Source organism: Tupaia chinensis, unplaced genomic scaffold (assembly GCF_000334495.1).
Source record: "Tupaia chinensis unplaced genomic scaffold, TupChi_1.0 Scaffold140534_1, whole genome shotgun sequence".
Lineage (NCBI taxonomy): Eukaryota > Metazoa > Chordata > Mammalia > Scandentia > Tupaiidae > Tupaia > Tupaia belangeri.
The window spans coordinates 701,558-718,883 of record NW_006200409.1 but is presented as its reverse complement, the minus strand read 5'-3'; the positions used below and the strand labels follow the sequence as shown (position 1 = coordinate 718,883).

Genomic DNA, 17,326 nt, shown 5'->3' with positions numbered 1-17,326 from the left:
TTAGTGACTTTTTTAGAATCATTTATTTTTATTTATTATTATTATTTTATTTTCTAATTTGCACTAACACTAACCAGAAAGGGAGAAAGTAAGAAAGCAAGCCACTAGGTCTGGGACTCAAACCATGGTCAGCCATGTGGTGCTTTACCACCCTAATCGTTGTTGAGTTGTATGTTTTTATGTTTAATTTTTTGAGAAACTTCCAAATTGTTTTCCACACCAGTTGTATCATTATATTATACATTCCCACCCTGAATATGTGTGATTTCCAAGTTTTCTGTATCCTCACCATTTTATGTTACTTGCCTTTTTTTGTTTTTTGAGAGAGATTTTTGTTATAGATACATGTGCTCACCAGAGAGACAGAGAGAAACAGAGACAGAAAGCAAGAAATCATTCCCCAAGGGGATAGCCACACCTCAATCCCTTCTCCTCTGTTCTTAGGATTTGGGGCATGCACGCACATGCGCCTGATGTGAGTTTCAAGCCACCAGGTCCAGGACTTGAACTGCAGTCAATCATGTATTGGGAGTCCAATACCTGAATCACCATGTCACCTGCTGGCCCCCAGTTTTCATTTTTTAAATTCTAGCTAGCCTACTGGATATAAAATGACATCTCATTGTGGTTTTCATAGGCATTTTCCTGATAAGTAATGATGCCAGGGATCTTTTCCCGTGCTTATCAGCCATTTGTATATCTTCTTTGAGAACTATTAAGATTTTTTTTTTAAGAGACATTTTTTGCTATAGGGAGCATGTGCTCACCAGACAGAGAGACAGAGAGACAGAAAGCGAGAAATCACACTCCTCCCTACGCCCCGGGGTGGAGAGATGGCAATGCCACAATCCCTTCTCCATTCTTCTTTTGGGATCTTGGTCACGCACGCACATGCTCGCAGCCTGAGTTTCAAGCCTCCAGATCCAGGACTGGAACCGCAGTCAGCCATGTGGGGGGGTCCAGCAAGAGCTAGTTTTTAAATTGGGTTTCTTGTGTTTTTTACAGTTGAGTTGTAAGAATTCTTTACATATTCTAGGTACATGTTCTTTATCAAATATATGATGGTTTGCCTTTCTACTTTATCATGTCTTTGATGCACAATAGTTAAAGGTTTTCTTGTTTTGTTGTGGGTGGCTTTGTTTTGTTTTTATTTTGTTTTGTTTTGTTTTCCCTTTTATGAGAATGAGAGAGAACAGGAGAGCAAGGGAGGGGAAAAGAAAGATGATAAGCATCCTCAACAGGGTTTCCCACTGTGACCTGCCCACCCCCTGTTCCCAGACAACCCAGTCAGCCAGACTAGGTACAGGCACTAGTGTATATAGGTGATGGGGAACTGAACCCATAATGTTCTATATGAAGCCAATATTGCTTGAGTAGCATGTTAGCTACTGAGCCAGCCCAGAGTTTTACATTTTGATGTTGCCTAATTTATCTTTTTGGGAGAAGGGTGTTGGAGACAAGATCTCACTGGGTTGTGATTCTCTCTTGCCTCAGCCTTCCAAGCATGTGTGTGTGTTTGTGTGTGTGTGTGATGTAGACAAGATCTCACTGTGTCATGATGAGCTCTTCCAGTAACCAGGACCACAGGCACATCCCACCCTGCCTAGCTCTTTCAGGTAGGGTGTCCCTGTGTTGTCCATGCCGTCCATAAGCTCACAGTCCTGCCACACAGATTACAGACATACACCACTATGCTTAATTTTCTTTTTAGTCGCCTGAGCTTTTGGTATCATGTGTAAGAATCTGTTGCTAAGTCCAGGTCACCTCTATGATATACCTCATAGATTTACCTCCATTTTCTTCTAAAAGTCTTCTAGTTAAGGTTCCGTAATTAGATCTTTTATCCAATTTGAGTTGATCCTGTGTATGGCATGAGGTGGGGATCCCACTTCTTTTTTTCGCGTTTTACAGATAACTCAGAACCATTTATCAGAAGAGACTTTTCTTTCTTTATTGCATAGTCTTGGCAACCGTGTTGAAAATCAATTCATCATAGATAATGAGGTTTTATTTCTGGACTTTCAGAAATTGATATATGTGAGTTTTATTGATGTGAGTCTTTAGCAGCCTACTAAGTTAGTTGCTGCCTCTGTAAATAAGTTTTAAAATAGAGAAGTATGATCCTCTAACTTTCTTTTTCAAGGCTGTTTTGGCGATCCTGGGTCCCTTGCAATCTGTAAATTTTAGTATGAGCCTTTTCATTTCTGACAAAAAAAAAAAACTTTTGACTAGTTCTTATGTAAATAGTTATATTATCTGTAAAACCAATTCCCTTCTGATTTTTATGTTTACTGTTTCCTTTTATTGTTGGCCAGTATTTTAATTGTTTCTAAGCATTAGCAGAGATAATGGATATCTTGTCACACTCATAATCTTAAAGGGAATGCATGAAAATTTTCTCCAAATGTTTAATATTTGTTGTGGTTTTTGGAAATAAAATATTTAAGACATTAGGGAAATTTCTTCCTGCCTAATTGACAAGAATTATCTTATTGTATAATTGTATTAAATGGACTTGTTACATTTATTGAAATAATTGTATAATTTTTTGTCCTATGTCTGTTGATTAATGAATTATATTAATAGATTCTTTTGAAGTTAAGACACCTTTTTATTTCTGAAATAAACCTTACTAATCATAAATTATTAAAAGAAATTAGATTTCTGTATCTAAAATTATATTTAATATATTTAAATTCATGTTTATAAATGAGATAATATAACTTTTTATACTGTTCTTATCTGGTTTTGGAGTTAAGGCCACACTAACCTCTTCAAATGAGCTTAGTTGAATTCTTTTTCTGTTTTTTGGGATAATTTGCCTCATGCAGGAAATACTGATTTTTGAGCATTTGTAAGAATTTCCTTTTAACATCTCTTGGGCCTACTGCTTTTTAAAAGAGAAGTTACTTGATTATTATCAATTTCTGTGATATTTCTTAAATCAAGATTTATTTCAAAGGCTAGTCCCTAGTAATATATTTTTGCAAATTAGATTTGTTAAAAATAAAAAGTTTAATTGTTGAATAGTCTTTATAGCCTTAGATTATAGAACAGACACTAAAAAATAATGCAGAACAGTATCACTGAAATAAATCAATGTAATTCACCATAGTTACAGAAAAACACTTGAAATCATATAACATTTATGATAAAATCAGTAAACTTTAAATGAACACCCTCAGTGTGGTAAAGGTCACCCCCAAAAAGCCCATCACTACACTTGATGTGCACCGGTCCTCACCCAAAATTGGGAGCGGTGCATTGCACTGGAAGTCCTAGCTACTGCAATGCAGCAAGAAAGAAATGAAGGGAATGCATTTTGAAAAGAAGAGGAGTAACTATTTGCCAGTGACATGCCCTGTACCTAGAAAATTCCTTTTTTGTGGGGAAAGGCGGTGGGCTGCTTTGAGTGCTTTGTTTTATTGTAACCAAACCAGCTGCAGGTCCAGGCCAGTGGCCGGACCCATGTTTAGCTGCTCAGTGCTCAGAAACTGGTAGTTGTAAGACAAGTGTTGATGGAAAATAAAGGTAGCATTATTCAGGACACTGTGACCTGGGAAGATGGCAGACTAAAATCTTAAAGGGAATGCATGAAAATTTTCTCCAAATGTTTAATATTTGTTGTGGTTTTTGGAAATAAAATATTTAAGACATTAGGGAAATTTCTTCCTGCCTAATTGACAAGAATTATCTTATTGTATAATTGTATTAAATGGACTTGTTACATTTATTGAAATAATTGTATAATTTTTTGTCCTATGTCTGTTGATTAATGAATTATATTAATAGATTCTTTTGAAGTTAAGACACCTTTTTATTTCTGAAATAAACCTTACTAATCATAAATTATTAAAAGAAATTAGATTTCTGTATCTAAAATTATATTTAATATATTTAAATTCATGTTTATAAATGAGATAATATAACTTTTTATACTGTTCTTATCTGGTTTTGGAGTTAAGGCCACACTAACCTCTTCAAATGAGCTTAGTTGAATTCTTTTTCTGTTTTTTGGGATAATTTGCCTCATGCAGGAAATACTGATTTTTGAGCATTTGTAAGAATTTCCTTTTAACATCTCTTGGGCCTACTGCTTTTTAAAAGAGAAGTTACTTGATTATTATCAATTTCTGTGATATTTCTTAAATCAAGATTTATTTCAAAGGCTAGTCCCTAGTAATATATTTTTGCAAATTAGATTTGTTAAAAATAAAAAGTTTAATTGTTGAATAGTCTTTATAGCCTTAGATTATAGAACAGACACTAAAAAATAATGCAGAACAGTATCACTGAAATAAATCAATGTAATTCACCATAGTTACAGAAAAACACTTGAAATCATATAACATTTATGATAAAATCAGTAAACTTTAAATGAACACCCTCAGTGTGGTAAAGGTCACCCCCAAAAAGCCCATCACTACACTTGATGTGCAACGGTCCTCACCCAAAATTGGGAGCGGTTCATTGCACTGGAAGTCCTAGCTACTGCAATGCAGCAAGAAAGAAATGAAGGGAATGCATTTTGAAAAGAAGAGGAGTAACTATTTGCCAGTGACATGCCCTGTACCTAGAAAATTCCTTTTTTGTGGGGAAAGGCGGTGGGCTGCTTTGAGTGCTTTGTTTTATTGTAACCAAACCAGCTGCAGGTCCAGGCCAGTGGCCGGACCCATGTTTAGCTGCTCAGTGCTCAGAAACTGGCAGTTGTAAGACAAGTGTTGATGGAAAATAAAGGTAGCATTATTCAGGACACTGTGACCTGGGAAGATGGCAGACTAATGCTGAAAACCCATCTCTGGAAGGAGAATCAAATTGGCTGAGTAGAAACAGCCATAGCAGCATCTCTCTGGGAAGAAAGACCACAATATGTACCTAGAAAATTCTAAGAAGTCTATGAAACAGTTACTAGAACTAATAATAATTTATGAAGGTTATAGAATACAAAGCCATTATGAAAATATCAATTGCATTTTTATATATTAATAATAATCTATTGATAATTAGTATTTGAAAATTCTGTTTAAAGTAATAACGAAAACATAAAATGCTTAGAATCAATTTAACAAAATGCATACAAGACTTGTACACTTCAAAGTATAAAACATTGCTGAGAGGGACGAGCAGTGACACACTGGATTCACATGAGGAAGGTTTTGAATTTCTGTTCCAGGACCAACCTGAGCACTGCAGATGTCTGTGTGCCCGATACAGGCCACCTGAAACTGGGGTGGATCTCAGCATGGGGACCCTGATGGGGTGTGTGTCTCTGTCTGTCTCTCTTTCATGAGAAAAAAATTAATTAATAAAAAAGACTGCTGAGAAAAACTAATCCAGTATTCACTATTAATGTAAATATTTTGAATATAATTAATATTGAAAGTTCAGTATTAAGATATAAATTCTCTAGATTGATCTATAAATTCAACACAATCCCAACCAAAATGCCCTCAGGCTTTTTGTTGTTGTTAATATTGGATTCTTGGAAAAGTTATGACACATTTTTGCACAGAAAAAGTTAGAAAAATACATCATGACTTTTCTGACAACTCAATAATTAACAAGTGGATTCCAAATTTAAATGGCAGTGCAAAACAAAGGATATAGATTGTCTAAAACACTCTTGAAAAAGCAAAATTTAAAAAAAAAAACAAAACAAAAACTTATTCTACCTGGTTTGAAGACTTCCGACATATACTCAAAAGCCTAGAAGTAGCTCTATACCTTTATAGCTATTTGATTTTCAAAAAACCATCAAAGCCATCAAGTGTAGAAAGGAAAATAATTTCAGCAGATGATAATGGAATAACTGGGTATTCATACAGTGTATCCCTGTCTTCTAGAGCATAACAAGCATCAATTCAAGATGTATTGCAGACCTAAATATAAAAGCTAAAGCCATTCAGAAACCACTTCTCAAAGGAAGATATACAAATAGTTCATGAGTATAGGAAAAGGTATTTGACATCATAAATCACTGAAGAAATACATATCATAACCACGAACCTTGGAGAGAAACTGTCACACCCAATAGGATGGCAGAAAATATTATGGTGATCTGCAGGTAGACAAAAATTTCTCAAGACAGGACACATAAACAATAATAATAAAAGAAGAAAGATAAATTTGACTTTCTCAAAATTTAAAATGTCTGCTCAAAATGTAAAATTTACCCTTAGGCCTGGCAGGTAGCATTGTTAAGGTGCCAGATCCCACATGACTGACTGGAGGTTTGAGTCCCAAACCTTGTGGCTTGAAAAACACTCCCAGAATCCCTAGAAGAAAATGAAGGAGAAGAGATTGTAGTATGGCAATTCTCCGGGGTATAACTTCTTACTTTCTCCCTCTCTCTGTCTCTTTCCAATGAGCACAAGTCCTATAGCAAAAAATTTTCAAAAAACAAAAAACTTCGCAATTAGAAAAGAAAAAGAAAAGCCACAGGCTACCCGAAGATATTAGCAAAAATCCACAAAACGTATCTATCAGAGAACTAGTGTCCATGATATATAAAGGCTCCTATAACTGAGAAATTTGGGGACAACACACTAAAAAATAGCCAAAGATTTGAACAGTTTTCAAAAGATATATAATCAAAAGCACATAAAAAGTGTTCAACATTATGAGTTAAGAAGGAAATGAAAATTAAAACCACAGTGGTATGCTGATCTTTTGATGATAGTATATTGATGTTTGTGGTTACATCGAAATTGTAAATGGATAGAGAGATTGATGGCTAGATAAAATATAAAGCAAGTAAGTGAAATGTCGATAATAGAATATATTCAGGTGGTGGGTGTTTGCTGCAGAATTCTTCCACCTTTTCTGTACGTTTGAAATTTTTCATGGTAAACTGTTGGGAAGAGTCTAGAAATGAAAATGTCGAGCATCTTTTTCCAGTAAAATGCACAAGTTTTTCAGTTCATGAAGTAAAGTCAGTATTGCATCATAGAACTGCCTGGGTTCAAATTCCAGATCCCTAACTTACTAGCTGCTAGTTTCTAGGTATGGTATTTTGAGAAAGTTACTTAAGGATCTGTATCTCTATATCCTTTATAATAATCAGAATCACACTCAGGGTTATGAAGATGGCAGGGTGTCTGGCTCATTCTTAGATCAATGTTTGACATATACTGTTTGAATGTGTGTTTATTACTAGTTAAACATAACTGAAGTATGTGCATTTAATTTTAAGAAACATATTTTGCTAGATTGCATTTTTAAATTTCCTTTGCTTCTAAAATATTTTATAGCTAAGAGGAGGTAGCACCAGTTCTGCTGGACACATCACAGGGAAGGAGACTAAGAAGGGGAAAGTGGGAGAATGGACAGATGGGGAAATGAAAGAGACTGAGAACGTACATTTGAATAACAAGTTCACTTTATAATTGATTAGTCTTTTTTTATGTTGTGTTAAAAAATACTGTAAATGTTCTATTGGAAATTTTTAGTTAACAAAAGAAAAAAGCAAAAGTAACATCAAACATCCATCGAATTTCTGTAGATTGACCTAGAAGCTGAGAATGTGAGCACTGTAGCTGGCATTGGAATTCAAGGTACAGATACAGAAGGTGGAGCAAATGGAGAACAGCAACCCATTAGTTCCCCGTGGGATGTAGTTTTTGGAACATCAGGTAGGGAAACGTTTAATATCAAATATAAATAAAGTTTGCTTAATATAAGTAAATTTTTAAAAAATATACTGAGATACTCATTGGGATTAATTCCGTTGCTAATTATTTTTTGCTTTTATACCTGTGACTTGGAGTTTGTCAATTGTGTAAAAATAAAGGCATCAGTAACATACAAGATATACAAGTTATACAAATATATACAAGATATATAAAGTATATACTACTTTAAAGAATTTGATTTTAGCTACATCTTTCAATTAATGCAGTTCCGAATATTAGACTGAAAGAATCACAGTTTCAGAACTTCAAAGGAATATTCTTCACCAGTACCACTTAACAGTATCCTTATTTATTCTAGTTTGGAAAAGAAATGAAGAAATCAGAGAGGTAGCTACTTTGCCTTTAGATGCTTAAAATTTATGTTGAATCAAGATGACTTTTTTTGAGCAGTTAAAAATTTGCCCTACTGAATTATGCAGATATTGACGATGAATGAGATTTATATTATCTTTATGATCAATATTACCTGTAATCAGTTGATTGAAAAAAAAATTCAAGAGTACTTTTCCTGGTATTTTTATTACTTATTAGTCCACAGTGATGCTGAGATGGTTGTTCACATGTCTAATGTCAGATTAATGAATGAAATTAGAATACTTTGAAAATGGAATTTGATTTGTGTGGTCTCAATATATTCACAGAGTAAATAAGTACAAATTTAGTTGAATGACTTTATATTTGAAATAAATCTCTGTTATGATACCAATTTGGTTGCAATACAGTGAATTACTCTTTGTTTATTATTATTATTTTTAATTTGACCAGGGAGAGACAAAGAGAAAAAGAAAGTGAGAAAGCAAGCTACCAGGTCTGTGACTCAAATCACAATTAGCCATGTGGAGTCCAGCACCTTAACCACCATGCCACCTGCCAACCCTAATTGTGAATAATTTTTATACAGCTTTTAATGTTAATAAAATAAATGAATGAACTGGTGCTTTCTGCACTTAATATATTTGACTTAGGTGTTTCATGGAAGTTTTTTCTTTTTTTAAAAATTAATTCCATTCTGGGACCAGCAGTTAGTGTAATGGCTATGTCGCTGGACTCCCATATAGTCAGCCACGGTTCAAGTCCCAGACCCGGTGGCTTAAACTCACACCGGGTGCGTGTGCATGCATGCTCATGATCCCAAGAGGAGAATGGAAGAGAAGGATTGCAGCCTGGCTTTCCCCCCTGGGGGGGGAGGTGGTGATTTCTTGCTTTTTATCTCTCTGTCTCTCTCTCTGTCTTTCTGGTGAATGCACATGCCCTATAGCAAAGACCTCTCTCAAAAAAAAAAAAAAAAAAAAAAAGAATTAATTCCATTTTTTGAATTCTATTTCTAAACAATTATGCATTGTTGCATGGTTCACCAAGAGGGTGATGTGTTGGGAATAATGCATCTCAGGTTCAGGGAATAAGAGGGTACACCATATCCTATGTAGAGAATTTTAAAATAGTAATAAAACTAGTTAGAGCTCAATCTTTTTCTTATTACTGTACATCAGCAATTTTAAATAATTTCAGAGTTAAACCCCCCTACCAGGACTTATCACTGTTACCTCCCGGCCTTTGGTATACCACTGAGCTGTTAGAACATAAGTCTTACAAATGGAAAAACAGTCTGAAATGGATCTATCAGTAACATAGTCAAAACTTACAGGAGGAATTGTTGCTTTGGTATGTTGTTACCATCTCTGAAGGAAAAAATATTTCTGCCCTTAATATGTATGTCCCCAGTGACTTATAGCTTATAAAATAGTTTGGATATGGGTATTTTCATTCTGCAACTTGAAATTTGCACCTACTGTATCTGTCAGTATTTGCTACCGTAGTGTCACCTGGGGAATGATCAGAAAGACTCACACCTAAACTTTTATTTCTTGTTCACATAAAGAGTTGAATTTTAGCTGATCAAGGCTGAGCTAAGCTGAGTTTAGATCTAGGCTGTTCCTTGGATTCAGATCTGGCCCAATTGTTATGCTACTTCCTTCAACATGGCTGTCTCAGGCATGTGTTCTTGACAAAAGGCAGGAGCACAAGAGAGAAGTTCCTGTTTGTTACTCACATTTTAAGCCTGTGTCCCATGTCTTATTGGCTTATCTACTTTTATTAAAGCAAGTCACATAACCAGGCTCAAAGTCATAGGGCAGTAGTATACTTTGCCTATAATGAAGCCATGGCGAGGATGTGGATATTTAACATTCCTACAGATAAGTGAAGAATTAATAACAGCAGTTCAGCCTGTCATGTGTCAGAATTTACATTGCTTAAAAACAGAATGTACTTTATGGGATACCTAAGATGGAGTTATTTAATGGCCAAAGAGTACTGAAGTTTTTCTATAGGTTAAAATGTTTAATAATGCTTTATGGCATGAACTTTTTGGTGCTGATCTCTGTATTGAAATGTACCCTCATTGTTTTCCAAGAAAAATCTCCCTCAGATTCCAACTGGAGTAAGGTGGTATTTGAGATTTAAGTCTTTCTAAGCTCAGTTTTCAAGAAAAGAGATGAATCCTATCTTAGGTCAATAGATCATAACTCTCCATTTAACTTATAGCTTTGAAAATGTCTTTATTCCAAGCAGTGGCTGGAGGAGTATTCTTGAATGCACTTAAGCTCAACATGAATGCTGACTAAAAGAAAATGGTTTTTAAGCACAGGACCTATAATCACAATGACTACTCTAGTCCAAGAATTTAACTTTGGTCTATACACCAAGACATTTGTGGTTAGGATTTGAGTAGTATCTACAAATTTCTGTATACTACAAGAAATTCTGCTTAAAATTTGAGGAGGGACAGCCCATGGCCAGGTAGTTAAGATGGCTGGATCCCACATGGCTGACTATGTGGTTTGAGTCTCAGATTCAGCGACTTGAAAAACACGCAAGCCTTGAAAAACACACCAGGGATGTAAGTGTGTGTGCTCAAAATTCTGAGAAAGAAATGGAGGGTAAGGGATTGCATCTCCCATGAGGGAGTGCATTCTTGCTTTCCCTCCCTCTGTCTCTTTCTTCCTCCAGTGACTGCATTTGGCCTCTAGCACATTTTTTAAAAAAGAAAAGTTTGGAGAAAGTGGTCAAATTATCTTGAGATTTTCAAAGCGATATGTTACTCAAAGACATTTTAAGAACCACTTCTTTAAATTAATCTGAAATCCAACCCTGGGTTAATGTATATTGTAAGAGTGTAGAGAAATTGTATCATAGCATATTTGCTCTATTTACAGTTGTTTTTGCTAAATATATTTTAGCATGATGCCATCTATTTGAAAGTATGACAGTACTAAACATAATGTATGTGTTTATATGTGTATGTTTGTTTTATTTTTAAAAATCTAAAAATACTTCACTTTAAGAAATAAGAATGCGGGAACCAGCAGTTAGCATAATGGTTATGTCGCTGGACTCCCACGTAGTCGACTGCAGTTTGTGTCCTGGACCCGGTGGCTTAGAACTCATGCCAGGTGCGTGTGCATGCGTGCCCAAGATCCCGAGAGGAGAATGGAGGAGAAGGGATTGCGGTGTGACCATCCCCCCTGGGGGGTGATTTCTCGCTTTCTGTCTCTATGTCTCTTTTTGTCTGTCTGGCGAGTGCACGCGCCCTACAGTGAAAATCTCTCCAAAAAAAAAAAAAAAAGAAAGAAATATGAATGTACACTTCTAGTCAATCTTTTCATGTAAATGTGAGGTCTTTTCATTAAGGGGCCCCTGAGAGTCTGTTTCACCACCCAAAATATATTGTTTAGATTTCCTTAAGTGTAGTGAAAGTTTAAAACACTTGCAAAGAAATCTGAGGGCTGAAGTCTGCTAGATTTTTGTGGGGGAGAAAAGTTTTTTTAAAATTTGCTATAGGGCACATGCATTTGCTGGAGAGTCAGAAAGAGAGAAAGAGAAAGTGAGAGAAAGCCCCCTGCAGAGAGGTTGGCCACACTGTGGTCCTTTCTCCTTCCTTCTCCACTCAGGATTTTAGGTATGCATGCACATGCACTTGGCCAGCTTTTTAAGCCTTTGGGTCTGGGACTCCAACCGTGCGGCTGACCGTGCAGGATCCAGCCACCTTAACCACCATGCCACTGGCTGGCTCCTGAAAATTATTTTAACTCATTCTTTTCCAGTTGTCTTTTCCATACCTAATTTAACAACAATTTCAGCTACTTGTCTTTATCTAGTCTTTCTAAGGTATTCAACTTTGCTTTCATAGAAGTATCCTTTTTTCATTCATATTGCAATGGTTTGTGTATTTGTGTATATTTAAATTACATAAGTGTACAACTGATTTAAACAAATATGTGAATAACTCAACTTTAAGTGAGCAGAGGCTAAGAAATATTGTTCTTTTAAACACTTAAATTTTCTTTTTTTTTTTTTTTAAGAGAGATTTTTGCTATGTGGTGTGCACACTCAGAGAGACAGAGAGAGAAGAAAGAAAGCAAGAAATCACCTCCCCCCAACCCCCTGCCACCAGGGCATAGCCATGCTACAATCCCTTCTCCTCCATTTTTTTCTTGGGATTCTGGGCACATATGCACACATGCCTGGTGTGAGTTTCAAGCCGCCAGGTACAGGACTTGAACCACAGTTGGCCATGTAAGCATCTAGTGATGTAACCTTATGCCATCTGCTGGTCACAACACTTAAATTTTTTAATATCTAAAAAAATTGTATAGGATATTTCTGAAATTCTACCATAATTAGGAATGTAAAAGAGGATAAACATTAATAGGGAAACATGAAAATATCAGTTAGGCATTGTGATATCTGTATAATTGGCCTTCTTCACTACAAATAAACAGACCACAGCTATAAGCAGTAGCATGGAGAAATATCAGATGTTGTTTGAGTGAAAAACACAAGTCACAGGAGAAATATACAATGTGATTTCTTTAGAGAAAATGCAGTAGCATTCAAGACACAATAAGCATTGAGAGATGTACCCCGACATGGTCAAATTAAAAAGTAAAAGTAAAGCGAAAAATACTGGCGTTATACTGGTGGTTCCTCTGGTAAGAGTGATGGGTATGATCATGAACGGATTCATAAAATTTTCAAATGTTCTCTTTAAACTTGGTGATGTATGCATGAGTGTTTAGTTACTTAAAATTTATGTATAACCTATATTTCTTCATAGGCATGAAGAAATAAATGAAAAACTAAGGGTGGTTTTAATAAATTAAAAACTATCGAAAAAGAGGAAAGATCTCAAACAACCTAACTTTATACCTCAAGGAACTGGGGAAGGGGGGAGGGAGGTAAGCCCAAATATAGCACAAAAGAAAGAATATCAAAGATCAGAGCGTAAATAAAATAGAGACAAAAAAATCAATTGAAGAGATTAGGGGCCACTTAATGGTGTAGGGGTAATGGAACTGGACCCACATGGAAAAAGTCCTTTGCTTACTCATGTCCTTACCTCCCTAAGCCTGCCAGATGGACATAAATTTGTCTGTGGTCAAGGCCAGCTGAGGCTGGGCTTTTTTTTTTTTTTTTTTTTTAGAGGTTTTTTTTTTTTTTTTTAAGAGGTTTTTGTTATAGGGCACGTGTGCTCACCAGAGAGACAGAGAGAAAGAAAGTGAGAAATCACCCACAGGGGAGATGGCTATGCCGCAATCCCTTCTCCTCCATTCTGCTCTCGGGATCTTGGGCACACATGCCCAATGTGAATTTAAGCCACCAGGTCCGAGACTTGAACCGTGGTCTACTACATGGGAGTCCAGCGATATAGCCTTTACGCCAACTGCTGGTCCCAAGGCTGGGGTCTTATCACAGCCTGGCTTATAAAGCACCCTCCTTGTGGTTACTTGTCTTTCTCTTTCTGTTTTTCTCCCTCTCTCCCTCTAAAGAAATGAATGAAACAGAAAAGATTAGTAAAACTAAAAGTTGGGGAAACCTTTCCTTTCAGCCCAACATCCAGCTAAGCAAGAATCCATATGCATCTGAGGTGGGCCCAGCCCTGCCCTTTAACCAGAAAGCCCAAGGCTCTGTCCCAAACTTCTCCTTCCAGCCCAACACCTAGCAAAGTGAGGTAAGAGGGTCTCTGTCTTCTTTCTGTCTGTCTGTCTCTCCCTTTCCCTCTCCCTTTCTCTCGAAATTTTTCCTTTTACATATATATATGTGTTTTTTAAAAATCTGTAAGTACCATCTCTTGTCTCTGACCTCTCCTTTCTCTTGCTAATTTCAGAATCCATGTGCATCGAAGGTGGGCCCAGCTCTGCCACTTTTGTGCATCGTGCTAGTGTGCTATGCGGTTTTCACTTATTGGCATTTTTTAACAAATAAATTGTTTTTTCACTTTTCATTTTTTTGTTTGTGTTTTGGTTTCTTGGGGGGATTTTTTGTTTGTTTTTCCCTTTTTTTTCTTTTCTTTTACCTGACTTTGCAATTTTGCTTCCCAGCTTCCACACAGTGAGTAGGCAGGTCTAGGAGCACAGTAGCAAAACATCTGAATACTTACATGGTCATAGAAAACCTCAACCCCCACTGAACTGCATCTTCATAAATCTAAATTCACGTCTTTCTTTGGATCCCACATTGTAAAAGACAGTAGTAGAGGAGAAATAGGCATAGAAATACTTAACGGTAAAGTGAAGCATATGCGCTTAAAATAGCAAATTAGCCAAACAAATTAGCCAAATGTGAATATACCACCAAATGACTAAAAATCAGAGAGGAGAGATTGCAAAGTGAGCAGCAGAGAGAATTACAGAGCTGTAGTGGGTGTGGCTTATCTCTTCCCAAACATCTCTGAATTCTCAGTTGAAATCCCACAGCTTAGCCCATATATGCTTATTCCATGTGAGGCCTTTGTAATATGCAATTCCATCTACAAAAGTGCTGATTGCTGAGACCAGCAGTTAGCGTAATGGCTATGTCGCTGGACTCCCACGTAATCGACCTCAGTTCGAGTCCCGGACCCGGTGGCTTAAAAACTCATGCCGGGCACATGTGCGTGCGTGCACGCACAAGATCCTGAGAGGAGAATGGAGGAGAAGGGATTGTGACGTGGCCATCCCCCGGGGGGTGATTTCCTGCTTTCTGTCTCTGTGTATCTCTTGTATTCCTCTGTGTTTCTGGCGGGCGCACGCGCCCCATAGCAAAAACCTCCCCAAAAAAAAAAAAAAAAAGTGCTGATTGCTTGGTGAGAAGCAGGGAAACAGAACTGCAGATATATTACAGATCATCTCCTCCCACACACCTCTAACACTCAGAATTAACTTCAAAAAAGTAGGAAGTAACATATAACATATAATCCATCAGAAGACCAGAAACCACTAGAGGTACAAGAAATATGGGAAACCAAGAAAATATCCCTCCTCCAAGGGAAAAGAAGAGCCCTTCATCATCTGCAGACTGTACAATGGAACTCAGGGAAATGTCAGATAAAGAATTTAGAATATTCATAGTCACAAAGCTAACAGAGATGCAAGAGAAGAGAGGCAATGAATTCCAGAAGATGCAGGATAAAAGAGACAAAGAGTTCCAGGAGGTGAGGAAGTTCTTGTATGATTTCAAAGAGGAAATACACACCATAAAAAAGAATCAAATGGGACTGTTAGAGATGAAGGCTGCAATACAGGAAATCAAAACCTCCCTTGAAAGTATTAAAAGCAGGTTAGATGATGCAGAAGACTGAATCTCAGGAGTAAAAGACAAAACCTCTGACCTAGAAAAAATTATAAAAAAATACTGAGAAAACAGCCAAGAAAACTGAGGATACTATATGAGAAAAAAAATTTTTTGATTGAGAAACTTTTCTCCCTTCCTGAAACCTTTGCAATTGGAAAATATTTGTGAGCATTGTTATTTTGTCACAGAATGATTATTTGCATATGGAGCTTTCTGCAAATAACAGACCAAATTAAGATTAACCTATTTTTTTTTTCTTCTTTTGCAGATAAGGTAGTTTATACTTGTCTTTAGTAAAAGGGGAATGGAGAGAGAAAAAAATGTTTCAGTAGAAAATGACAGTGCACTTTCATTAAATTCTAGCTTTGTCCATATTTTAAGATCTTTTGTGAATCAAAATGTGGGGGTGGGGGGAGTTTAATATAGAAGGGAGGGGAGGAGGAAAAGGGAAGGAAAAAACAAATAAAAAATATGTTTAATGGACCAAAAAAATGAGAAGCTATTTGCTAATGATAATGTATATAGTAATCTCTTTGTCTTGACTGAGATGCATGGTATTTGTGCTGGAAAAATAACTGTTTTACACTGTAAAGACATGATTAAAAGTAAATAATTAAGAAAAGAAAAGAAAAAACAATCAGGGCAGAAAATTCCCCACTTACGTAATGTAGACAAATTAGTAGGGGCTGTCTAACTGAGAAAGCCATTGAGATGAATTGGTGAACCCAGCTACATTTGACATAGGCAATGAGATGAATCAGGGGGCCCAGCCACATTTCATAGAGCCAATGAGATGCGAACAATCAGTGGGTCCAGCCAATGAAAAAATGACACAACTTATATTAAAAAATTATAAACCTTGCAGAAACCTAAAAGTTGGGTTTTTTAAAAAGAAAAACAAAATGACAGATCTCTACCTACACTAACAAAAAGAGGAGACATTACAACTAATATCAAGAAATATAAAAAATTATAATTCCAACAATGAACTATATACCAACAAATCAAATAGTGTAGAATAAATAGATGCATTCCTAGACACATGCAAACCACCAAGAGTATATCAGAAATACAAAGTCTAAACAGACCAATGACAAGTAAGAATATTGAATCAGTAAATAAAAAGTGTCCCATCAAAGAAAAGCCCAGGACTTAATGGATTCACTGGTAAATTCTACCCTGCACTTAAAGAAGAACTAATACCAGCTCTCCTCAAACTCTTTCAAAAAGTTGAAGAGAAGGTAATACTTTTAAACTTAATATGCAAGTCCAGAATTGACTTGATACCAAAGCAAGACAGGGACACTACACAAGAATTATAGGCCAGTATTCTTTATGAACACAGATGCAAAATCCTCAACCAAATAATACCAACTTTAAACTGAATAACACATTAAAAAGATCATTCACAATGACCAAGAGTGATTTATTTCACAGATTTAAGGATGACTGGACATGTGTAAGTCAATAAATGTGATACAGTAAATTATGATAGGAAGGACACAGGTCAGCCAGGTGGTGTGATGGTTAGGGCACCTACATCCCACATGACTTGAGGCCCAGTTTGAGTCTGCTGACAGCTTGAGAAGCATGTGTGTGTGTATGCGTGCGTGCATGCCCAAAAGTCCCAGAGGAGAATGGAGGAGGAGGGATTGCTGCATGGCCAGCTCCCAGGGGTTGATTTCTCACTTCCTCACTTCTCCCAATCTCTCTGTCTCCTGCAAGCACATGTGCCCTAGAGCAAAAAAAAAAAAAAAAAGGACAAAAACCACATGACCATCTCAATAGATGAATAAAAAGCATTTGACAAAAATCAGCATTTATGGTAACAACTATTTAAAAAAAGGTATAGAAGGAATAGACATCAACACAATAAAGTCCATCACTAACATCATACTCACTGTGAAAAGTTGAAAACTTTTCTTCTAAGATCAGGAACAAGATAAACATGCCCATTCTCATCACTTCTATTTAACATAGTACTAGAAGTTCTATCCCAAGCAATTAGGCAAGAAAAAGAAGTA

The 17,326-nt window shown here is 36.3% G+C and overlaps 1 protein-coding gene across 2 annotated transcripts in view; it reads left to right on the top strand.

Annotated features, from left to right (window-relative positions):
- NHLRC2 (NHL repeat containing 2) overlaps nt 1-17,326 on the top strand; it is a 62,371-nt gene that overhangs the window by 14,934 nt on the left and 30,111 nt on the right. For both annotated transcript variants that reach the window (XM_006162764.3, XM_027766073.1), the window contains one exon: nt 7,502-7,631. In XM_006162764.3, coding sequence (XP_006162826.1) covers nt 7,502-7,631 — 130 coding nt within the window. The remainder of the gene's footprint in view (nt 1-7,501; nt 7,632-17,326) is intronic.